We start from the raw sequence: 16,951 nt of genomic DNA, 5'->3' as shown, positions 1-16,951 counted from the left end.
GGTGAGAGAATTCACCAGAGCCAAAGCTGGGTACAGAACAGGCAGAAGGACCAAAGTACACTGCTGAGGGGAGCAGCGGGCGAGACAGGAGAGGTCTGTGCACCATCTAGGACACTCGCCGGTGGCCGGGGATCAAACCGGCATTGCAGAGGCTGCTGGCAGCTTCGCAGCCCAGCACTCAACCACTGCGCCACCGGGGAGGCCCCCTAAAGGTTAATTTTTAAAGTAATTTTGTAGCTGTATTTTTTCAGAACAAAAAAGTGAGGGCTTTTGGTTTACTTTTAAAGAAATAGGATATAGGTGGCGCAGGGGTTAAAGACAGCGCTATCAGGCTGTCAACAGCCACTGCAACGCGAGTTTGATTCCCCAGATGTCCAGGGAGCTGACCACACGGCGCAGCAGACCTCCCTGTCTCGCCTACTGCTCCCCTCAGCAGTATATTTCAGTGGATCTGCCTGTGCTGCTCCCCACTCTGTCTCTGGTGGGTCCTCTCGTCTGTGCCCTGCGCCTCCCCCCCGCCCCCCGCCCTTGCACCTCTGGCCTGTATTCCAGTTCTTGTATGCATAAATAAATAAAAATTTTTTTAAAGAAATAGGATCTAGTAGGTAGTGGCAGAATATTGCAGAAGTAAGCATGCTCAAATCATTGAGGAAATTTGATTTCAGAGAAATAATTCACAGTGTAGAGGTGTTTCTGCTAAGATGGATTATTCATGGTAGGATGAGTGTTGAATGTTTTCTCCTATTTTTGTTTAATATATTTCTGTGGAGGTAACATTCATTTATAATATTGTGTAACTTTAAGGCGTGCAGGTCCATAATGTGGCATCTGTAGGTTTTATTTTACATCATGACCACCTTCCATTTCTACGTAGTTGACTCTCTCAGTTGCCTCCTCCTGGTAACCATCAGTCTGCTCTCAGTATCAAAGAGTTTGGTCTTGGGATTTATTTTTGTTCATTTGCTTTTTTATATTTCATGAAAGAATGAAATAAGTATTTACCTTTCTCCTTTTACTTCATTTAGCATAATACTCTCAAGGGCCATCCTTACTATTGTGAATGGCAAGACTTTTTTTTTTAAAACTGTGTAGTATTTCATTTTGTACATACATCACACCACATGATCTTCACCTACTTACCCTTTGATGAATGCTTTGGTTACTTCCAGATCTTGGATGTTGTAAATACACTGCAGTAAACATAGCGGTGCATGTATTGTTTGGAATTAGTGTTTTTGTATTCTTTGGATAAATACCCAGAAGTATACACACCCTCTTCCATTTATAACCTTTACTGAGTAACTTGAATTGCTTGCTTTATCTTTCATATAATTGCCAGTTGCATACTTTGTACTTTATGAAAATGAAGAATGTGTATTAGTTTGCTTGTATTTGTATTATGTTTTTGAAAATAATAGAATAACTTTTTTTCATAAATTATCTTGAGCTTTTCTCTCAACAGAGGATCACAGGCTTTAAAATTTTTCAACACTCATCAGTTAAAATGCCAGTTACAAAGACATCCAGATTGTGCAAATGTGAAGCAGTGGAAGGGTGGACCTGTCAAGATTGACCCCCTGGCCTTGGTACAGGCGATCGAGAGATACCTTGTAGTCAGAGGTATGTTCCACATGTGTACATTGCATGTTTGCACATTTGGCATGAAGTTAATGCTAAGGAATATGTACCATCCTTCCCTTCTTACTGCCATTTCTGGTCACACCTAGCAGGAGGAATGTGTTTCATATGTAGAAAAATGTTACACTTTGTAGGGGTTGACTACTTACATGGATGCTCAGTAATTTATCTTGTTGGAATGTAGTAGAAAGGGCATTTTGTTAAGCAAACTTTGTAGATCAAAGTGTAATAGACACATTTTTTTCCTAAGAATATGTTAGTTTAAACAGTGTATAGGCATTTCTTTGCCACCTGAAATTGCTGGGAGTCTAACAGCTTTCTTGGGTCCTAGGGTATGGAAGAGTGAGAGAAGATGATGAAGACAGTGATGACGACGGCTCAGATGAGGAAATAGATGAGTCTCTGGTAAGGTATTATTCCCACCTTGTTGAGTTGTATAAAGTTCAGGGCCTGTAGTTTAAATGGATTTTGTTTTGCTTTATTCAGGCTGCTCAGTTCTTAAATTCAGGAAACGTAAGACACAGATTACAGTTTTACATTGGAGAACACTTGCTACCATATAACATGACTGTGTACCAGGCTGTGCGCCAGTTCAGTATCCAGGCTGAGGATGAAAGGGAGTCCACGGACGATGAGAGCAACCCTCTGGGGAGAGCTGGTATTTGGACAAAGACTCATACAATATGGCAAGTCTGCAAATGCATTTGTTTGGTATTGCAGCTGATCATCAACTTTGGTATTTTTGTATATTTTAGAGTTCGTATTAATGACTGAATTTCGTAGACAGGAAGCCATAAATCCTACATTTTACTATTAAGAGCTCCTTCAAATATTTTTTACGTGAGGAAACATGCTGCATATGTATTTAGCTTCCTCGTTCAGTCTTCTAGAAGCACGTACCTTGTTCAGTCTTCTAGAAGCATGTGATCATAGACAGTGTTTACAGAGATTGCACTTCCTTTGCTAGGTTCACTTCAGGTTTTTATTTTATTATTATTTTTTAAAGATTATTTATACAAGTACTGGGTACAGTCAGAAACACGGGAGGGTGAGAGAATTCACCAGAGCCAGAGCGGGGAGCAGAGCAGGCAGAAGGACCGAAATACACTGCTGAGGGGAGCAGCGGGCAGCAGGAGAGGTCTGCGCGCCATGTGGGACCCTCCTCCGGTGGCCGGGGAGCAGCCAGGGATGGAACCGGCGCTACAGAGGCTGCGGACAGCATCGCAACCCAGCGCTCAACCGCTGCACCACTGGGGAGGCCCCACTTCAGGTTTTTAAATGAGACAAAAGTGTCTCCATAAGATGATATTCCTCTGGGTAAATTGGAAGTTGAGCATCTGAGCCTGTAGAAAGCTGTGGCTACAGCTTTCTGTGTGTTATTTGTGAAGGTCTGCTGCTCAGATTTCACGGAGCCCTTCTTCCCAGATCCACCTCTGGAGTTTCTCAGCTGTCCCCTCCCAGGACAGTGGTCTTTTCTGGGCAGCAGTGCTGTTAGTAATTCCTCTACCCTGCAGCGAGGGAGCGAGGGGATAGACCTAAGAGACTGGTCCTGGTGCTCTGTGGTCTCTGGCTTGCATTATGCCATTGTCGAAGAACTTGCAGGGCTGTAAAGTCAGCTTTTTTGGTTTCCGTGTTCTGTCATTAGGTACAAACCTGTGAGAGAGGATGAAGAAAGTAGTAAAGATTGTGTTGGTGGTAAAAGAGGAAGAGCCCAAACAGCTCCAACGAAAACTTCCCCTAGAAATGCAAAAAAGCACGATGAACTGTGGCACGGTGAGTGGGCATGGGAGGGAAGTGTGGACCGCAGGCCTCGGACTTCCAGTCTCTGGCTTTCCGGGAGCGAGCCCCCCACCCCAATCCTCCCGTACACCTGGTGGTAACTGCCTTAGCTTGTTACACCTGGTAGCTGTGGACACCACCTCCTGTCCGTGTTCTTCAAACACTGGCTGCTGCTGAGGAGGTTTTGCCTGGTGCACAGAAATAATGGCTCTGTGGCAATTTCTTTTTTCCATAAAACTACCTTTGTTTAATTTAAAAGGTTTTTTTTTTTTTTTTTTTGAGATCATTGTTTCTGGTTTTGGTGTTAAAAATTGCTCTTTTATGCAGTGATTGTGTGATTTTTATTTTCTTTGCTTGGTAAATGACAACTGTTCTGATCCCTCAAAAGAAAGAATGCTATTAGTGAAATCTAAGCACAAAGGTAGTACAGATCCTGCTTGGAGGAACTATCAGTCTGTGCTCTCCTAAGCCTTGGATTAAATAACCTCAGGTCTTTTATCAGATTTATAATTTAGGTGTGTTTGCCTAACTTTTTATGTTTTAAGCTGGATATTAAAAATCCCAGCAATTTCTGTAACAGTGACCTTAAGTTTAACCGTTTCATCATTTCTTCTCTCTGGCCTTTTTATTGTTAGCTGTTGTCTCAGTTATAAAGTCTATTTGGGAATGGAAATGGAAGTGGAGTTTTCATAATCCTGAATGATTTATTTATACGATAAAAGCAGGGGGCGGCATTCAAACTGTCAGTGACAATGACATACGAAGCATTGACTCTTGTAGTTACTGCTTTAGGCATGATAAGGTGATGCTGGCTCCGTCTTTCTAACTTGGATCAACACTTAACTTTGATCTTTGCCCTTCAGATGGAGTGTGCCCATCAGTGTCAAATCCTTTAGAAGTTTACCTCATACCCACACCACCTGAAAATATAACTTTTGAAGACCCGTCATTAGATGTGATTCTCCTTTTAAGAGTTTTACATGCCATCAGTCGATACTGGTATTACTTGTATGATGTGAGTAACACTGCCTGCTTATGAAGTTTTCTGTGATGTGTTTTTCATGACATGTTATAGCTAGTCTGTCTAGTGATTAATGAATTTCCTGTTGTGCTAGAAACAGAAAAATGATTCAGCTAAATGCAGGGATCCAGGCCTAGTAAAGAACAGGAACCCCAGTAGTGGGAAACCCACTCTTGTTCCTGGCAGACTTGTCAAATACTCTCTAGCTGTAAGTTTATGTAGTTAAGCCACCACATGAAAATTGAACCTGCGGTTTCTTCAGGTACATTTAATCAAACGTCCATTTACCTACGTTAAGATTGTATATTAATAAACAGTGGGTGGAAGTTGCGTGCTGCCTTGGATGCCTGCATAATGAAGGGCACGTGAGGGATTGGCGCAGTGTGAAGCATCCACTGCCACATCAGTGATGTGAGGGCAGTGTAGTGGCCTGTGGCAGCAGGGGTTGGGTCTCAGCCCTGAGCTGGGAAAATTGTTTTTTGGGTTGCGTCTCACCTGATAGCCTGTCTACTGTATGCTGGAAAGCAGCTGGTGAAATCTAGGCTGTGGGGATGAAGGGAGAGGCAAGGGACACAACCCTACTGTTTGACTACATGTGGCCTTTTTTTTTGTCTTTAATGATTTACAGAATGCAATGTGCAAGGAAATTATTCCAACTAGTGAATTTAACAACAGTAAGTTGACTGCAAAAGCAAATAGGCAGCTTCAAGATCCTTTAGTAATCATGACAGGAAACATCCCGACGTGGCTGACTGAACTAGGAAAGACCTGGTAAGATGAAGACTTACATGGTGGTGGCTGGAGAGTGGGCCCATTGTTCGGGTTTTGTTTATCTTGTTACAGAAACGCAGTCTTCAGGGCACCTGTCTTAATCACAGCTTGCTTATTACTAGGGCAGCTTTGGCATCCACCAGACAGGCAGCTGGGCTGCTGTGAGACCTGCTTGCTAGTGTGTGGCTACACACGGGAATAGGAACATGTGAAGGGGGTCAGAGGACTCTCCTCTGCCATGACATTGGACTCCAGAAGTGTGGTTGGTTGATTACCTGAGCCGGTTTGGTTCAGGCGTAGGTTCTCAGAGCTGCAGAGATCAGGCAGCAGCCACCGGCCATGGGTGTTGTTTACATGGAGATCATTTACAGTTGAATAAAACTAGAAATTGAGGTTTTTTTAATCACTGTATCCTCACCTGGCCACCTAATTGGACAGAACGGATATTGAGCATTTAGATCAGCACAGAAAGTGCTTTTGGCGGCTCTGTGCCAGCCACCAAAGTCATAACATCAGGAGACAGCAGAACTTGTTTTACTGTAGGACTCAGTCTTTGGAAATCAGCAGCTTCCTTTTGGCAGTTTGAGTGACAGGGATGCCAAAGCTAGAAGGAAAATTATGAACTGTAAAGCCAGGGCCAGTGTAGGGGTGGGTTGGCACTCATAAGGCGATCGTCATATTTTACGATTTAGCCTTAGTGATGTCATAGTTCCTAAAAAGTCTTTGGGTATATTGAAGATGATCTTGGATAGACTTTAATTCAAGGGTGGCATTTTAATGGTTGAGATTTCTATTTCATAATGAAAGACTATTTAAAGCACTATTACTTGATCACATAGAAATTTCATGTAAGAATTACGATCTTTCTTCAAAATCAGTTTGCCTAGATCATTCTTGTTATATTTATAATTTTTGCTTTGCAGCATATTAAAAGTTGTTTCTGATACAGGGTTGTTTTTTTTTTTTTAATGGTTTCTATAATTCAGATAATAAATTTCTGTCACATCTTTTTACAGCCCGTTTTTCTTCCCTTTTGATACCCGGCAAATGCTTTTTTATGTAACTGCATTTGATCGGGACCGAGCAATGCAAAGATTACTTGATACCAACCCAGAAATCAACCAGTCTGATTCTCAAGATAGCAGAGTTGCACCTAGATTGGATAGAAAAAAAGTAAGTTCCTTTGCCCCCCCACCCCCAAATATTTAAAGATACATCAAACTGAGATTTTAAAAATAATGGGAAAACTGTAAACATGGCACACCTGGGGTGTTTGTGGGCTTGGAGGCCTGTCTTATCCCAGTCATTTCTTTGCTCATCTGTTTTGTCATCTGTTAGCAGTAGTCTGCTGGGTCTGGGCTATCTGTGAGTCTTCTTTATCCTCCTGAAAAGACTCCCCCCAGCTTCTGAAATTTCTTCAAATCTTTTTTTCTCTTTTAGTTGCCTTAATTTGTATGCCAAGAAAGAATCTTGTCTTCTCTTACTGAAACTTCAACTCAGACTACAGCCTCCCTTTTATAACTGATTACTTATGCAACAGGCAGAATCAGTCAGATCTACTTCAACCCCATAGCAAATTGCTCCGGTTAGAAGTGAACAGACACGTTGTGAGGTCCCACATCTTGCGATCCGCTACCCCTTGCATTGCTGACTCCATCTTTCTGTGCTTCTAATCTTGACACCGCATTCATAGTTCCTAAACCACACGGCCCTGAGCCATTTCCACCTGAGACCCAGGCGTACATTACTGACTCAGCTGCACTGCCTTTTACTTATTAGTTCTGCTCATTGGCTTTTCTTGCTGAGGATTCTCAATCAAAGTTGTGTTCAAAAAAAAAAAAACAATCCTTTCTCTTCAGAAGTCTCCTGGGAGCCATTAGTAATGAAATCAAGAGGGAGGGTAGATGTAATGAGAAGCAAAACAGAAATCATCATGCTTTTTACTGTTCGATCTTTATATGATTCTAACTCCATAAATAGGAATGTTGGTAAATTTGGAAATAAGCGGGATTTTTCTCATCCCCTTGAATCTCATTATTATACATGATTGTAGCCCGTCTGCAGGTCCAAGCCAATAGGTTTCCAACTCCTCTGTCTCACCTCACCTCACCTCCAATACCTATTTCTCCAATATCTAACTCTCTGTGTGCCCAGGGAGATTTCATGAAGTTGCAGCCCTAAATTGCATTAGTTTGGCAATGTTACAGAGGTCTTTTCTTTTCCAGTTTAAAGTTCCTGAACTTGCCACCGGTTCAAGATAATTACTCTTTCATCTTGCTTATTTCAGGATGCTGTTGATGTTTGTAGCAATACTGTTACCTCAACCTTGACTGTGATGCTTTAGAAAAAAAAATAGCTAACAGTTGATTTGAGTATTTTGAGCTTCAGGAAGTGCCCCCTGTTAACTTGTATCTTGAGCGCAGATTCCTTACATTTGTACTTTCCTTTGTAGCGCACTGTGAACAGAGAGGAGCTGTTGAAACAAGCTGAGTCTGTGATGCAGGATCTGGGCAGTTCACGGGCCATGTTAGAAATCCAGTATGAAAATGAGGTGAGCTTATGAGTCTGTTCGTGGTTTTGAGCTCGAGCTTGATAAAATGCCGCTAAAAGTTCTTAGTTCTGTGAAATTCTAAAACACAGTGGGAAATTTATCTAAAAACTTGAGATTTGCTCAGTTTTTCTCTTAAATGATTGGTCTAAGTTCCTCATTGTTAAGGCTCAGTTTTATAAGAATGTTTTTCCCCCCTGTGATGAGGGGAGATAATTGTTTAATCTTTAAATTGATAAAGTGAAAGAATGTCTTATAGGTAACTTTCCAAATGTTTAAATGCTTTTAAAAAAATCTTGTTTACTGAAATGGAGGTTATTATATATGTCACCTTAAGATTTACAGTTGTAAGAGTTGTCAGTGTTCCACAGCCTGACCACTACCCCATCAAGATAAAGAACAATCTCTTCACCACAAGTCTTCAGACCATGTGACAGTCCCCTCCTCCACCCCCACCCCAGTCCTGGTGGCCATTGTTGTTTCCTGGTGCTGTCATTTTGTCTTTTTTACAGTATCATAATGAATGGAATCACACAGCATGTCACCATTTGTTACTTTTTCACTTAGTGTAATGCTTTGAGATTGATCATGTTGCTCCATACATTAGTTTCCTTTCATTGTTGAATAATATTCCGTATATCGATGTGCCATAATGTTTATCTAGTCTCCGGTTGATGCGCTTCTGAGTTTTTCCAGTTTTGACCTACAATAAACATTTGTGTACCAGTTGGTGTAAACATAGGGTTTTCTTTTTCTCTTGGGTAAAACACTTTAGGGTTGGATTTCCAAGTCATTTGGAAAGATAGTTTCAGCTTTATTATAAATGCCAAATTATCTTCCAAAGCAACTGTCCTAAATTTATTCCCACCAGTAACGTAGTCTGCAATTTTCAGTTTCTTCACATGTTCATCAACATTGGGTATTGTTGAGCCTTTAATGGCTTACTGTGTGAGCTTACTGAGAGCTTAGACAAGCTGGTGAGTCTTCTGTAGGCTTTCATCATTGAGTTGTTAAGTCCTAGATACAAGTCCTTAATGAGATAAATGTTGTGCAAATATTTCCTTCCAATCTATGGCTTATCTTTTCATTAGGGATGTCTTTGGAAGCACAGAAATACTGAATATTGATGAAATCAGGTTTTCATCAACTTTTTTTTCCTTTATATATGCTTGTAGCCTGGGATATTTCCTCTGACCCTTGGTCTCAAAGATTTTCTCCTATGCATTTTTTCCTAGAACTTTTTTTGAGTTTTTAATGCCTGACTTTTCTTTTGAGTTATGTTTATATAGGGCATATATAAAATGAGGTTAAGCTTCTTTTTGGTCTGTTTAGTGACAGTCGCCTCTTTTCCCTGTTGAGCACCCTGGGAAGCCTTATTGGCAATTAGTAGATGCTGCGTGTTGGGCCCATCTCCGGAGTTTCTGTTCTGTTCAATAGTCTGCACTGCCTTTGTTGCTGCGGCCTGATGTTTCATCTCCAGTCAGGGAGAGGCAGCTACTTTTTCTTTTCCAGAGTTGTTTTGGTTATTCTCCATCTATTGAACTTCCATGTAAATTTGAGAATTGGCTTGTTAATACCTAGAAAAAGCCACACAGAATAATGAGTGGGATGTGCCTGTTTGAAGAATTGACCTTTTTTGCAAGTCTTTAGGCTACCTGGCCTTTCACTTGCTAGGTCCCTTGTTTCTTTCTTGCAGTATTGCTTCCTAACTTAAGCCTAGAGGTCTTTCATATACAGATTTTGTGTCCGCTCCAAAGAGTTCATGCCTTTTTTTTTTTTTTAAAAAAAGATTTATTTATTTATGCATACAAGAACTGGGGTACAGGCCAGAGGTGTGGAGGGTGAAAGGATTCACCAGAGACAGAGTGGGGAACAGAACAGGCAGATCTACTGAAATACACTACTGAGGGGAGCAGCGGGTGAATGAGGAGAGGTCTGCTGTGCCATGTGGGATCAAACTCATGCTGCCATGGCTGCAGGTAGCCTCATAAGGTTGCGTCTTAACCCCTTGTGCCACCAGGGAGGCCCTAATTCATGGTTTTTGATGGTATTGCAAATGAACACTGTTCATTTATGTCAATTTCTAGTTATGTTGGTTTATAGAAATACAATTTTTTTTTTTAATATTGACCTTCTGTCTTCATTAACTTAATTATTCTAAAAAATTCTATAAATTTAACAGGTATCTAGAGTTTTTGTAGGGCCTGGAAAAATTCTGTAACAAGCCAAAGGGTAAGAATTTCCAGCCTTGTGGACCTCTCCCATCTCCATCACAGCTGCTTGGCTCTGCCTTGGGGCACCAAAGTGTCCATGGACAAGCATGTGACCAGCATGACAGTCCCCACAAAACTTGACACAAGGTCACTGAAACTTGAAATTGTTAAAATTTTCTCACATTGTACAATTTTTCAACCATTTAATGTTGTAAAAAGCATTTTTAGCTTCAGGACCGTATACCAAAAAATTCAAACAAACTTTTTTTTTTTTTTTTGATTCATTTATTTATGCATACAAGAGCTGGGGTACAGGCCAGAGGCTCAGGGTGGGGGGTGGTGAGAGGATTCACCAGAGACAGAGTGGGGAACAGAACAGGCAGATTGACCAAAGTACACTGCTGAGGGGAGCAGGGAATCAAACTTGTGCTGCAGTGGCTGCGGATAGTTTCATAGGTTGTATCTTAAACCCTTGCGCCACCAGGGAGGCCTGTCAAACAAATATTTTCTACATATTTTATTACTAAAGTATTGAGTCCTTTAGGAATGCTTTCCTTCCCTTGTCCCTTTATTTAAAAGACAAAATTTAAAATAGTGTTTGGATTTGTGATGCTTACAGACTTTTCATTCTCCTGGTTATGATAGTAGCCAACCACTCGGCCCGTCGGGGTTTTTATCTGTAAAACATGGGTTTTAGTACAACTTCAGGGTTCAGTGAGCAGGGTTCTATCAGTCCCTGGCTCTTGCTAAGTACTGTGTAGCTCTTGCAATTAAATCTGCAATATTCTGTGGTTTCCAGGTATTTTTATTAATCATGACTTTCATTCTTCATTTACTAAGTTTCTGCATTAGGACTTCTGAAAAGCTGGTTTCTGCATTAGGACTTCTGAAAAGCTAACTTAAAAGAGTAGTATTGCTTCATCAAAATTAACATTTTAAGTAGTAGGAATTGTCCCTGCTAGACTTCCAGGTTATGGCAAAATTCCCGCAGTCAAAGACTTAAAACAAAATTGTGGCGACACCAGACAAAGGTGCAGAAGAATGTGGCCGAGGGATGTAGGGACATGTACACAGGCTGTCAGACAGGGAGCCCTGTCCCTGGGGGTGTGGGCCGTGAGATGGAAGCCCTGGACTTAGACTTTAATGGAGAAGAATTAAGGGACCAGCTTCCATGAGATTTGACTTGAGGATTGGGCTTGGTGGGAAGCAAGGGGATCGAGGAACTGTTGTGGAAATGCTGGGGAGGAGCGCTCATCGGGAGGCCAGATCTCGTGGAGGCCTTGATGCTGGAATAAGAAATTTGAGTCCTCTTTTGAATCCACCGTGATTATTCCTGCTGCTGCTTTCTAGTCCAGGGGCCAAATTCTTTGAGGAAGAGGCCAGGAAAGATGACTGACTTATATATATGCATAGGCGCTCAGTTTGGGAATCAAATTTAACCAAACACGTCAGCTAATGCCACTAGGGAAGAGTGTCACCTCTGAAAAAAATTCTAATTCAAAATGTCTGGTGGCAGTGGGCTCCATTGTGAAGAGGGGTGAGTGATGAGCCAGGGGAGAATTAAGCCTGTATTTGGCCTCAGAAAATCTCTGCCCCCAGGGATTGGCGACAGCTGACCCAGTCTCCTGGACGGTACTGGTTCGGAGCCCAGACTGTGGAGTCAGGCACCACCACTTAGTAGTAGCTCCTCAGTGCCGTTATCTCAACTCTGCATAGTGCATGCACTTACCTCATCTAGTTGTTAGGATGATTAAATGAGCTGATGTGTAATATACTTAGGACATCAGTTGTCACATGATAAATACTAGTCTATACTAGCTTTTCAAAAGCTTTCAAAGTTTTTAAGTAAAATTTGTCATATGTTTGTTTTCGGTGGTTTTGTCTATACAACTAAATTTATGCCTTTGTTTCATTTTAAAAAAGAATCGAAGCGATACCAAAGTACCTAGCTTTTTAGTGGAGTAGCTGGGTAGAACAATGGTCCCTGCAAAGATCAGGCTGATCTAAAGCTGCTGGCCAGCCTGAGGGGGCGTGAATTGCCAGAGCTGCCATGACCTGGTTGTTCCACCTTGACAGGCTCATGGTGTTTCCGGTGATACCTGTATCACTTGAGATTTTAAGTTAAGTTTATTTTACTTTTAGAAATAACAATTTTGATGGAGGAAATGGACTGATCTGATGTGTGCTTAGTATTCAACCTGGGATAATTATGCTAAAGGGAATAGGAATTACATGGCTTCAGAGCACCATCTGGTGGCTGTCAGATGGTACTGCAGGTTTGTTTGCTATGCTGCTCCGCCCCTCCCTCCCCTTCATCACCTCAAGATTCACTGGAGAACAAAATATACAAAAAGCTCCCATCATGGATCTTGTATTCTGTTTTGGAGAGACTGGCACATGTATATGCTAGGCCATGTTATCAAGAAAAAAGCAAAATAAGTAGATTGGGATGGGATGGGTGGTCTAAGGAGAATTTAGGCAGAAGCAGTTCATTGCTTTCTGAGGAGGGAGGATCTTCAGCAAGAGAACAGAGAAGCCAGAGCCCTGAGACAAAATTCCTGCCTATTTTGCAGTGAGCCGTTGGCTGGGAGCAGTAGCCAGGAAGTGGGAGGGAGTAGTAGGCTGAGATCTCCAGTTTTCGGGCACGCAGAGCAATCATATGAGTGTGTGTTTTATAAAATCAGTCTTGGCGCTGTGAGGGCAGGATAGGAGATGTTGAGAATGCTAGGACAGGCCGTTCTGGAGGCTCTAGCAGTGTATGAGATAAGAGATGATGGTGATCGGTATGGAATATGTTTTGAAGGTGGGGGTTACAGTGTTTACTGGTGGGTTGGTTTGTGGGGAATCAGAAGGAGGAGAACCTTGGGTGGTTTTGGTTGGCACATTCACCCCAGGCTGTGGCCTACCAACAAAAGCACGGGAGCACACCAAGAAAGCATCACACGGTTCGAGCACATCACCATTTGAAGTCAGGGTTCAGCATTTGGTAGATACATGTAACCTTTTAAGCTAGTGTGGATATTTTTGGAAAGTGACTATAGTAACTGTAAAAAAAAAAAAGTGTTGATTATTTGCAAAATCTGTAAGTGAAATGTAACCTTCTTGACAAAACAATGGTCTGGATCTGCCATTGTCAGCTGCATAGCTAATTGTGTATCCGAGCTAGTAGGGCCTTGATAGAACATGAAGAAATGACAGGCTGTGAACTCTGCCCCAGGACTATGTGTCTCATGGAGGGGTTGTTAGTCAAGGCTGTACAGTCATCTTTGGAACTTGTTTAAAAATACCAGTGCCCAGGCTCTAAATCATTCCTACCAAGTCAAAATCTTCAAGGCATGTTTCCCCTTCACACCACTCCCCACAAAATGTGTGCATATTGATAAAGCTCTCAGAAGAATCCATTGCTCTGTGAGTTCTGGCATGAATTCATACCTTGCCTTACTGTTGCTTTATTTAGTGAGCCTCTGTTAAGTGACTGGTGTGTGCCTGAGGCACTGCAGAGCATCCAAAGGTGAGTTCAAGATCTCCGTAGTGAGATATGCAAGTGTATAATGGAATCTTGGCAGTGCACGATGATAAGTACTTAAGTAGCTGAAATCTAAGTCGAAGGAAGAGGAACAAAGAAACTGGGCAGATAAGGCCGCATAGGAGGTGACATTGAGCTGGTTTCAGTGTTAACAGTTAACCAAAGAGCAGGATCCTTAGGCAGCCGGTGCCACCTTGTTCCTGAGAGAAAGGTATATAGCTACCGCAGCCCTTTGAGCAGTGAATAGCGGGTAGGAAATGAACGCTCACTCGGTCTTCCTCCCGGTAGCCAAGACTAAAGGAATGCCATCAGGACAGCTTGGAAAATAATCTGTGCACATCCTAATAAACAGTTGCTCTTAGTGTCCTTATTTCCAAGAGGTTGTCAGGTTAAGAAAAGCACCACAAATTCTAGTATTTGAAGTCTTTCTTTTGTTCTTCCTTAGGTTGGTACAGGTCTTGGACCTACGCTGGAGTTTTATGCACTTGTATCTCAGGAACTCCAGAGAGCTGACTTGGGTCTCTGGAGAGGTGAAGAAGTGAGTCTTAGCAATCCAAAAGGTAACATCATCCTGTGAGACAGGCGATCAATTTGTGTTACTCAGATTGTGTAAACAGCTGAACGGTTTTTCACTTTTGCTAGAGGGCCATGCTGTCTGACCTAAATTTCTTTTTGCTTTTGCTTTTGTTTTTGTACTTATCTAACAAGAGAAACCCTTATGACTCTAGAGGACTTCATTCATTCATCTGCTATCTAACTTTGAGAATACTGAATTTCTTAAATGTTCTTTGTGACTGGCTTTGCCTTGTTTTGGGAATAGCATCTAAAGTTCAGTGACTTGCTGGTTTTACAGGGAGCCAAGAAGGGACCAAGTATATTCAAAACCTCCAGGGCCTGTTCGCGCTACCCTTCGGTAGGACAGCTAAGCCAGCCCATATTGCAAAGGTTAAGATGAAGTTTCGCTTCCTAGGAAAATTAATGGCCAAGGCTATCATGGATTTCAGACTGGTAAGTTTGGGGTTATTGACTTTGCCATAGTCATTTTGCACCTATGTTTTACTTAATGCTGTGTGTTACAACTGTGTTTCACACACTTAATATGCAGGTGAATTACTTGGGTATTTTGTTTAAAAGACCAAATCTGATTCAGTAGCTAACGGGACCAGTTCTAGAGTACATTTTCATGTGGAATCCAGGTGGTGTCCAGGTGCCAGCTTGCAGACCATTCCTTTTGTTGCTAGGGCTCAGATAATCTGGCAACATTATGGGTGGCTTATAACAATGTAATTTTTTAAAGTGTTTGATATTCCCCTATAGGAAAACCGGGGGCACTTACCCAGGACTTCCTGTTCACAGAGATTTCAGTATTTCTGGACCTTTATTTCCTTTGTCACCTTTTCTGAGACACTTTCTTAGTTTATTTTCCTCTGTCAAATTCATAAACACAGCTGAAAATTCACTTGCAGCTGAAAATGGGCTCTTAATCAGTTATTTTCAGAAATTTTTCGTTAAATATAATTAATTGGTCCCTTTGCTTTCAAATATTCACTATAACAGACTATGATAGAATCAAACTTTCTAAAAAAGAGTAGGATTCCTCTAAACATCTTTTTGTGTTGAGGCCCTTATAGATTATTATATGGCCACCACTGAAAAATTCCTTTCTGATGTCAACTTTTTAATGGGATTCTTTAGTATTTTATATTATGCACAATATTAGGGCACCAAATTGAGTTGAAATTTAGACATTTTCATCTAATGGAACAGTTCCTCAATTAGCCGCCCTCCCCTACCCACAGTTGCTGCCATTTTAAATAACCCCTTGAAGTGTCAGGCACAGAAACAAGGCAATTCTAGAAGTCTAGTGCGCCTATTACAACATTTGCACATTCCCTTTCAGGTGGACCTTCCCCTGGGCTTGCCCTTTTATAAGTGGATGCTGCGGCAGGAAACCTCGCTGACATCACACGATTTGTTTGACATCGACCCGGTTGTAGCCAGATCAGTATATCACCTTGAAGACATTGTCAGACAGAAGAAAAGACTTGAACAAGATAAATCCCAGGTAGGGATTTATCTTTAGATAAATGTATCTGTAGAGGAGGAGGAAAGGGTCAAGTGGAGCAATTCCTCATTATAGAAACCTGAGGTCTTTGTTGAATGGTTTGTATTTGACCCTGTTGTTATTTTAATGTTGCCTTTTGCTTGTCTTTTTTTTTTTTTTAGAGATTTTTTTTTTTTTTAGAGATTTTTTTTTTTTTTAATATATATTATTTATTTATTTATACAAGCACTGGGTACAGTCAGAAGTGCGGGAGAGTGAGAGAATTCACCAGAGCCAGAGCGGGGAGCAGAGCAGGCAGAGGACCGAAGTACACTGCTGAGGGGAGCAGCGGGTGGCAGGAGAGGTCTGCATGCCATGTGGGACCCTCCTCCAGTGGCCAGGGAGCAGCCGGGAATTGAACCAGCGCTGCAGAGGCTGCGGGCAGCCTCGCAACCCAGCGCTCAACCGCTGCGCCACTGGGGAGGCCCTTGTCTTATTTTTTTAATTGCAGTAAGTAGTACATGATTTCGCAGTGGGTACGGTGATCTTTACTAACAGCTGGTGATGAATAAACAACTTGATTAGCAAGTAAAATACATGCCTAACCCAAACCATGGGGCCCTCGTTTATCAAAATTTAGATGGACATTATGTAGATGGGCATTGACGACATCACACTGAATTCCTTAGTAAGCATTTGAATCAATAAAACAATCTGTCCTTTATTCTAAGGACAGATTGATTTTTCCAGAAAGTTGTCTTGGTTTAGGAGCAGTTTGTTTCTAGAGCGATGGCAGGAAATAGTTGTAAAGGTCCTGTCGTCTCCTTCCCTTGGTGACATGCTGAGGGCTCTCTGTTCCATCTCCTGGGTGAGCTTGTGTTTTATTTCATTAATGTGTATTTAACTTAGTCTGAGATTAATACTCGTTCTGTATCTGACATTAGAAGACAAAGTTATATTTTTTTTAACGGCAGGCTCATATCTTATATTTGGGCAGGTAACATGGATTGATGCTCACGTAGCTCCCATCTTATAAAATGATGTGCAGTAAGAAAGAGTTGAGGCAGTGTCTGTAGTGAGAGGAAAAGCCACCGCGTTGATGGAGAGGAGCTTAGAGTAGACAGGTTGGGGGCGAGGGCCTTAGAATGCCTTATTGTCAAGATCATGATTTGTAGGGGAATTCATCTTATCTTCATTCATTGGTGATTTTTTGAAAAATAAGTTTATTATAAAGAGAAACTAGTATTTAAAGTGATCAACTCCATCTTTTCCAAACAAGCTTGTCTTAGGATTTTTAAGAACCAGTTAGGTTTGCGCATGTCAATTTTGTGAAATTTAAACAGCTACTCTCTTATTATTTAGGATTGTCTCTTAGGTAAATGACAGGCACACACTCGCTGAGAACTCTCTG

The 16,951-nt window shown here is 41.6% G+C and overlaps 1 protein-coding gene across 15 annotated transcripts in view; it reads left to right on the top strand.

Annotated features, from left to right (window-relative positions):
• TRIP12 (thyroid hormone receptor interactor 12) overlaps positions 1-16,951 on the top strand; it is a 136,549-nt gene that overhangs the window by 109,887 nt on the left and 9,711 nt on the right. For 11 of the 15 annotated variants that reach the window (XM_054700133.1, XM_037524179.2, XM_037524178.2 and 8 more), the window contains 11 exons: positions 1,448-1,620; positions 1,970-2,043; positions 2,125-2,324; positions 3,284-3,411; positions 4,281-4,432; positions 5,067-5,209; positions 6,226-6,382; positions 7,662-7,760; positions 13,942-14,056; positions 14,350-14,504; positions 15,397-15,561. In XM_054700133.1, coding sequence (XP_054556108.1) covers positions 1,448-1,620; positions 1,970-2,043; positions 2,125-2,324; positions 3,284-3,411; positions 4,281-4,432; positions 5,067-5,209; positions 6,226-6,382; positions 7,662-7,760; positions 13,942-14,056; positions 14,350-14,504; positions 15,397-15,561 — 1,561 coding nt within the window. The remainder of the gene's footprint in view (positions 1-1,447; positions 1,621-1,969; positions 2,044-2,124; positions 2,325-3,283; positions 3,412-4,280; positions 4,433-5,066; positions 5,210-6,225; positions 6,383-7,661; positions 7,761-13,941; positions 14,057-14,349; positions 14,505-15,396; positions 15,562-16,951) is intronic. The other 4 variants (XM_054700137.1, XM_037524181.2, XM_037524177.2 and 1 more) reach the window with 1 other exon arrangement.

The sequence above is a fragment of the Talpa occidentalis genome, unplaced genomic scaffold (genome assembly GCF_014898055.3).
Source record: "Talpa occidentalis isolate TD23 unplaced genomic scaffold, MPIMG_talOcc4v2.1 talOcc4.3, whole genome shotgun sequence".
NCBI lineage: Eukaryota > Metazoa > Chordata > Mammalia > Eulipotyphla > Talpidae > Talpa > Talpa occidentalis.
The sequence above is the reverse complement of the archived record's forward strand: the minus strand, read 5'-3'. Positions and strand labels throughout refer to the sequence as shown.